The sequence below is a fragment of the Nansenia antarctica genome (assembly GCF_963989245.1).
Source record: "Nansenia antarctica genome assembly, chromosome: 18".
Classification (NCBI taxonomy): Eukaryota; Metazoa; Chordata; class Actinopteri; order Argentiniformes; family Microstomatidae; genus Nansenia; species Nansenia antarctica.
In genome coordinates this window covers 7,070,917-7,080,056 of record NC_137691.1, presented here as the reverse complement: position 1 = coordinate 7,080,056, position 9,140 = coordinate 7,070,917, and the positions used below count along the sequence as shown (strand labels likewise).

General features: G+C 47.2%; 1 protein-coding gene across 1 annotated transcript; it reads right to left on the bottom strand.

The window, feature by feature from the left end:
* Window positions 1–538: 538 nt before the first annotated feature.
* LOC308173531 (zinc finger protein 385A-like) lies at window positions 539–7,483 on the bottom strand (the record flags this gene model as incomplete). The annotated part of the gene is made up of 6 exons (XM_080548559.1): window positions 539–802; window positions 1,069–1,155; window positions 1,271–1,458; window positions 3,880–4,209; window positions 7,012–7,192; window positions 7,445–7,483. 6 exons carry the CDS (start codon window positions 7,481–7,483, stop codon window positions 539–541), a joined length of 1,089 nt encoding a protein of 362 aa, XP_080404685.1.
* Window positions 7,484–9,140: the final 1,657 nt, after the last annotated feature.

Here is a 9,140-nt window from a genome sequence, read left to right as displayed (position 1 = left end):
GGTACTGATATTGCAGATGGCTTTGGGGGGTGGGGGGGGGGGGGTGGGTGGCGGGTGGGGGGGGTCACTGAACAGTAACTAGAGTGATGTGAGGGTTACAGGGAAGACACCAGAACTCATCGGTCTAAGGGAGTCAGCTCAGTCAGCCAGGGTGGGGTACACATTTTGACATAAAGCATTTTTGAAAAACGTTTTTTTTCTGCTACATGGATGGAGGATCTCAGTCAACTGAGGATGAGGAGGAGGAGGATGGTTCGGGGAGTATAGGAGAGTAGTAGAGCTGACAAACAATCCATCTGAGTCCCTCCCCGATCTGGCTGCAGCCAGACCATTCCTTGCTTTGGAAGTCATCAAACAATAAAAGGGAGGACCGGAGGGGGGGGGAAGTAGGTGAGCAGAAGAGGCATAGTCTTTTTCTCTGTTAAAATGTTTCAGTTTTAAATAACATCTGTTGATTTATTCTTTCAATGGTTTTTCTTTTCCTGTTAACTTCACAGTGTGCTTCTTTCCTGATGGACCGCCGCTCCCCGGGCCATCGTCAGTAAGGGGAGAACAGGATGGGCCCGTGGGCATGGGCCCGCATGGGCCCGGGCGCCGGCCGCAGCATGCTGAGGTGCGTGCCCTGTAAGAGGTGGTGGTGGAGGTGGCTGTGAGGGGAGGGGGCGCAGGACGCACGCAGAGCCAGCTGATTGGAGGAGGCTGCAGCAGCTGCCATCGCCGCTGCAAAAGCCATAGGGTTGGGCAACAGTCCAGCACCCAGAGTCTTAAGAGTTGTAAGGTCCTTTGAGAAAGTCAAGGAAGACTGAGAGATAAAAGGAGAGAGAGAGAGAGAATGAGAGAGAGAGAGAGAGAGAGAGAGAGAGTGGAAATAAGAGAGAGAGAGAGAGAGAGAGAGACTTTAATATGCTATCAGTCTGACAATCCAGAGTTGAATTGCTGACACATCATGAAATACTGCTAAGACAAGATGACATCATGCTGACACCGGCAAACGCAGTGAAAAATGAGAAGTGAGAGAGGAGCTGTTTATGTATATCACACAAATAATGCGTCACAGTCACCCCATACCGCAAAGTCTGTGCGCTTCTTGTGTCGGCTGAGTAGAGGGTTTGGCTTCCCTGCGACTCCGTCCCGATGCCGTCGGCTGGATATATGCTGGAGAGAGATGGAAAGGTTTTTTAAAAACAGACAGTCTCCCCAATTCGCATTTTCATCTCTCAAAAATACTGCGGTGCTGAGATTGGTACTGAGTGTAAGTTCGCTTGCCCACCTGTTTGAGCTGCAGCTCTGAGTTGACCCTCACGTTGCAGATTTCACAGTGGAAAGTGCGTTCCTGAGTGTTGGGGTCTGCCGACAGCCCCCCTCCTTGCTCTGGGCTGGGGTTGGGGCCCAGCCGGGGGTATGCCTTGATGGGGCCCAGCCCATTGCGAGCTTCCTGGATGGTTTTGTGTTTGGTACCTGTGAGCGGCGAAGAGAGGGATAGAATCAGTTAAGTCAGCACTTCTGTAACCAAATATCGGTTGTTAAGTCGTGACGTGTTTCCGGGTCCAAAGTTGGCTGAGGCGCTGTCTTCGAAATGCCTCAGTAATAATAATAATTCATTATATTTATATAGCGCTTTTCCGAGGCTCAAAGACACTGAAAAAATGGGAAAGTGCTGCGTCCCTTGTTGAATGAATAGATCCGAGTCTAAAAAACGATTAAACTGTCATTCTACCGCTGTAGTTCAGAGGTACTCTGGTGCGGGGAATTTCTGGTTTGGACCCGGAAATTGCTAAACGTCACTTTTGACGTCAGACTTAACAACCAGCCCCTCAAAAAGACACAAGCGTTCCTGACAAGTCTGTATTCCTGTCAGCCTCTGTCTCTCATTGTTAGAGACTCTGGATGGAAAGGCAGGGTGTCATTTCACACAATTATCCAAATCCTTGATGATATCAAGCAGAAGATTCATTCAGCATTTTGTGAGCTTAGAATTATAAGGTTCTATCTCCGTTTAGGGCAGTTCAGAGATATTGAGCGTCAAAGTTTTTACATTCCAACATGTTTTGTGAGATGGAACCTTTGTATTTTATTAATTACTAACTAAAAAAATGTCTACATTTTTAAAATAACACCACACAGGCATTAATAAACACCTAATGGATCAGATTATGTAAAACACTCAATTTTGACAAAAATGGAGATAGAACTTTATAATTCTAACGTCACGATTTGACCTTTGAAATAGATGAGGATTAAGAGGTGTGATGATGTGACAATTGTAATAGATTTTTTTCGTATTGGAGAATATTATTATTATTATTTTTCGGGGGGCGGGGGCTGCAGCAGGACAACAGCTGTAGCTGGGTTTCCTAATCTAATGTTTCCTAATCCTTCCTTTCAAATATTACCCTTTTTCGTCTCCCGTTTCCGCGAATGAGACTGCGCAATGTTTTCTCCTGTGACTAACGTAAGCGGTGAGTCTCGTTTGTTCCACTGTATTTTATTATATGGTGCCCTCCCTGGTAAATGAGTCCCCAGGCACCGTCATACATGTATGTACGCTAATTTAACGATAAACTGTTGTTTTACTACGCCATAGAAATATGCCAGAAGGTGCAATGATCTTTTCATACCACTAGAGAGCAGTAGTTGCACAGCCATTTTTTTGGTTTTGATTGATTGATTGATTGAAAACTTTATTAGAAGATTTGCAGAAGTAGGTACAAGAAAGTACATATTACATACAAGGTCAACTAACAGGATAAAAACCCAAGAAAGCCACTGGCTTATTTCAATTGGGGTCCTTGATTCTCAATTCATCGTTACATGTAAGACAGACAAAAAAGCTAGTACTATCTACAAATGTGTCATCTCTCGTTCTCTTGCCCTCCACCTTTCTTTCCGGTCCTCTGTTCTCTTCCCTGATTGGTCAGTTTGTTGCAAGCAGAGTACATTCTTTTGTGTTTGAAGCCGCAATTAATTTACAGGATCTCCATCCTCCATCACTCGCAATCATTTTCAGACTGATTTCTTTGATTTCAAAACTGATATAGGCGGCAGGCCTACTCACCCTTATGTTGTCTTTGCTTGGGTGAACAAAACAACATGTTAACGTCTGCAAAAATGCTAAATCTTCAAAGTGTGTGTAACTATGGCCCAAACGATTATATGTGTAGTGATACATAAGATACATGTCTACATATATAATACATATATATGTTTAATGTTTTTGTGTCTTCTGGTGCATTACCGCTTTGTAGGCCTATGGATATGAGTTACGACATGGGGAGAAATTCCTCCAGTCTGGGGTGGTTATTCCAACATGGCTTAATAGGTACCGTACTATACAGTATAATTAGCTGCAGATGTAGCTATTTGCGTGGATTTACTCTGTTTTCAGGAAATTGTTTTAGATAACACATGTTAGCTGTATGTAACACATGAGAGTGAGAATGTGAACAAAAAGTCCCCAGTGTAAACAGTTTTGTGAAGTCAGGCCAACATGCTGCAATTATACATCTTATTTTGTTTCACATGGCGTTTCAGAAAAGTGGTATAATTTGAGTTTAACTTTTAATGTTGCTTTGAGTGCACTGAAATATTAATTAGTCTGTGTGTGTGTGTGTACGTGTGTGTGTGCATACGCATGTGTGTGTATGAGTGTGTGTGTGTGTGTGTGTGTGTGCATACGCATGTGTGTGTATGAGTGTGTGTGTGTGTGTGTGTGTGAGTGAGTGTGTGTGCATACGCATGAGTGTGTGTGTGTGTGTGTGTGTGTGTGCGCGCGTGCACATGTGTGTGTGCATGTGTGTCTGCACATGTGTGTGTGTGTGTGTGTGTGTGTATGAGTGTGTGTAAGAGTGTTAGTTAACCCATCGAGGGAAGGAACCCTACCTTTGTTGTGTGCCTCCAGCTGAGAGAGGGAGTTGACAGCCACTTTGCACAGAGAGCAGTAGAGCAGCTTCTTGGCCTTGTCCTCCTCAGACTCCCCTGAAGAGGGGCTGGGGGCCGGGGACGGGGCGTCAGGAGTGACCTCCATGGGTGTGTCGACAGGGGGAGCACCCAGGCCCGAGGAGGGGGTGGAGGGTATGGGGGTGCTCAGAGGGGGAAGGGATGGACACACAGGGGCGAACAGGGGTGTGTCTGGGGGGGTCGGGGAGGACGTCGGGAGGGGGCTGGGGGTCAGGGGAGACCCGTTTGAATCGTGGCGGGATTGGACGTCATCTGTAAACATTAGAATAAAATAAAATAAATGGAAATGTGAATAGAATGTTATGAATAGACAATATTCAGAGAACAATACATAATCTGGTGAGGATGATGATAATAATGATGAAGATGATGATGGTGCAGCACCAGCACTGTACTCTGCAGGGCCATGCTGCGTCCCAGGGCAAACACACACACACACACACACACACACACACACACACACACACATACACATACACACACACACACACACACACACACACACACACACGGAGACTGAACACTCATCTCTTCAGGTTACACCTTAACTGTCCCTCCTGAGACATCTACGACCCTCCTGTACTGTTTCATGTACTGTGTCATAAAATAAAAAAAATCCTACTAGCACGAATGGCCCCTGGCCTGAGCATAGATTACTTCCTGCTATGACTGGTGGAGAGATTTACTTATTTAGTCGAATGTATTTGTTGTAAGTCTCTTTGAACAAAGGCGTCTGCTAAATGGCAAAAATGTGAAATGTAAACATACACACATCTGCTGCTGATCTGGAGTGGGTCCGAGGAACACTGCAGAGTCGGTTAAGGCTATTTTGGTTTTGAGACAGTCAGAGGATGGTCAGTAGTATAATGTCAGTGTTTCCTCTACATGCATTTCATCGTGGCGGATCGCCACGATGGAATTTCCTCCGCCACCATTCAGATTTCTCAACCCAAAAAAAAAAAAAAGATTTAGGTCGCTTTTCAGACCTTCACAGCGCTAGACACACCCACAAGCGCTGAAACTGGACCAGTCCGTGTGTGTCGCGAGTATTGAACTTGAGGCTGCGTTCGTAAATTCGCTCTGAGAGCCCCGGAGCGCACACTGGGTTCAACGTCATAAAGGGACCAAGTCATTTGATTGGACAAGAGGCATTCCGTGAGTGCTGATCAGATTTCCAGAGCGTATTTACGAACGTGCCCTGGCTGTCACCCGAACACCGCGAGCTAGCGTAGTGTAGTGTAGTATAGGATGCGTAGTGTAGTGTAGTGTAGGATGGAGAGAGAGAGGAGAAGCCTCTCTATGTGTTACCTATGTCCAGTGTACTAGAACCACTCTAACAGGAGTGTTTGTCCGTGAATAACACCGGCTATGCCCGGGGTAGAAACACAAGACTATAGCTGGATAAGGTCTACAGGTCTACACGGTCATTTTAAGCCGTCGACCAGCCCTCTACGACCACGGGAAGTCATGTTAAAAGTGAAGATACTTCTGTTAAACTAAGCTAAGCTAAACATCGCTAATCGCTAACTCCCTCCTGGGCTTAAAGTGACAAGTAATAACGTTGTGAAAAAAACCGTCAGATCAGTGTTTTTGTTTTTATTGACAACGGAATTACATGCTGGAAAAACATGCAGACACAGACAATAAGAGACACACGGGAGAAGTACAGGAAAACATTTAATTTTTTTGGGCCATCCTCGAGTTTTGGCTGAAATTATGTCGTTGTTTTGAGCGCGCGTGCGCGTTTCATGCGCGTGCACGCGAAAAAATCGCGAGCGCGCGCGGTCAGCACTACCCGCCACCATTGTAAAAATTCCTGGAGGAAACACTGAATGTAATATATAATATAGTATAATAAAACTGTTACTGTATGTTATGTCACTGTAGAGGAACTACTGTACATATCAGTGGGCCAACTTGCCTGCAGAGTTGACAGAGTTGGAATAGACTAGAAAATTCGCTTTAAAGCAAATAGGCCCAGTATTCTCATACAGAACCATATGCCGGATTTAGTCAAAGACAGTATGACACCTGTATGTGTGTGTGTGTGCAGCCTGGTCTCACACGGCAGACGTCAGAATTCGACGTTTTCCATCGCATCCAAACGTCGAATTCCGACGTTCGCTCGTTTGAAAGCGCAGGGGTGCGCCTGTTATGTGCGCCGTCGGGGCTTCTCTCGGGATTATTCCATTTTGAATTGCATTTGCATTAATTAGTTAGGCCACATTTTGAGATACAACCAACGGAGAGGGTTAGGGTTACCCTAACCTTAACCCTAACCCTAACCCTAACCTTAACCCTAAATGTGGCCAAACTAATTAATGCAAGTGCAATTCAAAATGGAATAATCCCAGAGAAGCCCTGACAGGCGCACATAGCAGGCGCACCCCTGCGAGCTACACGTTGGAATTCGACGTTTGGAGTCTGCCGTGTGAGACCAGGTTGCAGCGTGTGTGTGAATGTGAATGTGTCAGGTGAAGTTCTCGGTGCTGTGTCAGGTTCTCGTCTATCTGATGACAGGCTCTGAACATCCATCATCACTGCCTCCCTCCCCCTTCCCCATCTCTCCCCTCCCAAACTCCCTCCCCTCCCTTCCAACCCCTCCACCTATCCTCTGCTGGATAATCTGATGACTGATGCCTGGGAAGCTGATCCTGTGCTGGTCAGTGCTGACCACGGCGTCTCCGTAGCAGCAGACATCACCTCTAACATTCGGCTCTGTCTTGCCCTGGCCTCTGACACAACAGCTGTCCTCAACACCAACAGAGTATTTTATTTTGTACGTACGAGTGCGTGTGTGTGTGTGTGTGTGTGTGTGTGTATGTGTGTATGGGTGCGAGCACTGCCAGTGAGTACTTCTTTAGTCTGTGTGTGTGTGTGTGTGTGTGTGTGTGGGGGTGTGTGTGTGGGTGTGTGTGTGTGTGTGTGTGTGTGTGTGCATGGGTGCGAGCACTGCCAGTGTGTACTTCTTTAGTGTGTGTGTGTGTGTGTGTGTGCGTGTGTGTGCGTGCGTGTGTGTGCGTGCGTGTGTGTGAGACACAGGTGGAGGCTTACCCTGTTTGCTAGGGTCAGCCTCCGGGCTGGCCGGTGCGGGACCGGAGGGAGAGGGAGAGGGGGAGGAGGTGGGGGGAGGGGGCGGCTTGTCACTCTCACTCTGCGGGCGAGTCTTGGAGGTCTCGATGCCCTTCACTCTCCGAGCGTGGCGATTCCCCTTATAGTGGGCCTCCGCCTGGCTCTGAAGGAAGAGGGTTAGAGGGTTAAGTCACATTATAATCCCACAGTATATGAGCACATTTTTCATACACATTTCTTGTTTACGTAAGAGAGAGACGGCTTGGGTTTGCTCGCTAGGTTTACTAATCCTACCACAGGCTAATAAACGCTCGTCTGACCTGCTAATCTGACACCTACTACGTACGGGAAAAACGATACGCGACTACTAGCTGGGTTGACTTGGATTCGCTCACTTCAGTAACAGCCAGAGCACCTGGGCCATGGGACACTGTGCTGACACCATGCCTGTCATAATGTGACAGCAGCTGGTGAAACTGGGAACAAGTCGGCAGCCGATCAAATGTGTTCAGACTTTTATTTCCGAAAGATTTAAATACATTTTACTGTTGAAAATCAATGACACCCCCCTCGCTAGAGGAGTCAATGAACACAGCTTGTTTTGTGAGCCTGTTAACAATGTAAAACAGTGTTATAGTTAACTAGGTAGTAGTGGGGGGATTACTCACTGAATCCATTGCTTTGCAATATTTTGGCTTGACTAGCGAGTGTGTCATTGATTTTCAACAACAGTTGAAATCCATTTCAAGATTTCAGAATAAAAGCCGGACAAAACAATTCGATTGCTTGCCGACTTGTTTCCGGTTTCACCAGCTCACCGTCACATCATAATCATCATTACCTAAGTCCTGTTTTCCTGTTCAGTACAGTGTGTGTCTCCCCCCAGCCCCAGCTCTACACAGAGAGAGAGAGGGCCAGCGAGGGCGGTGTCGTGACCTCTACCTGCTGGTTTGAGCTAGATGTTGAGGTAGATGTCTCTCAGCAGATGGCATCAGGCTGTCATGTGAGACCCTGTGCTGTCCCCTGTCTCTCTCTCTCTCTCTCTCTCTCTCTCTCTCTCTCTCTCTCTCTCTCTCTCTCTCTCTCTCTCTCTCTCTCTCTTTGTATCTGTGTGTCCGTGTGGCTGATCAATTATGCATCTGTCATCTGATTAATTCATCAACCCGGTTCCCTGCGCTGTCTGGCCTTGATATTGGAGCTGAGTGATGTATAAGCAAGCGAGTATCGCTGAACACACTGAAAGTCCACTCCCAACGCAACGTAACTCCTATGGAACGTTCCGTACAGTGGACTCTCTTCTTTGCGTGTGACACATGACGTGTTGACATGTGTTTGACGGCCTGCCGTTAAGATAACACAGAGAATTCGGTTCCTACAGTTTTATGGCTCGGTGTAAAGCGAACCGTTTGTCGCCTGACCTGTGAGGGACGAGAAACCTTCCATCAAGACAGTGACAACATGATCCCCGTTTCATTCCGGCACCCAGGAATGTTCCGGACCCCATGTAATTCTAGAATGTTCTGGTGTACCTCTTCTAGATGAGTAATTACTGAACTGAGCTGAGGATGATTATCGAGTGGGGGGGGGATTGTCTATAATGGGCCCAGGGGTGTGGACCGCTGACAGCTGCCTGCAACTACTGCTGCTGCTGCTGCCGCTGCTCAAGAAGGGACACCAAGCTGAAGTGGCAGGCTGTCACTAAGGGATGGTGTGTGTGTGTGTGTGTGTGTGTGTCCGTCTGTGTCTCTGTGTGTATGTGTATGTGTGTGTGTGTCTGTGTCTGTGTCTGTGTCTGTGTATCTGTGTGTGTGTGTGTGTCTGTGTGTCTGTGTATGTTGAGAGACACAGGGACTAAGGGACTAAGTCTACCATACATCAGTGGGCGGGGAGGCTGGTTGTTGGGTGGAGGCGAGGGGACCACCGGGAGGTGTCAGGGATGCCTCTCAAAGCCCCATGCAGTAATTGCCGATGACAGAGTTACACATATAGCCCCAGTCCCTTATTGGCGATGACAGAGTCGCAGATATAGCCCTGCTCCTGTAACCAATCTCCCTCAAGCGTCTTAGACTGCTGTTCCCCAAATCCCACAGATTAGACATGAAGGAGATGGA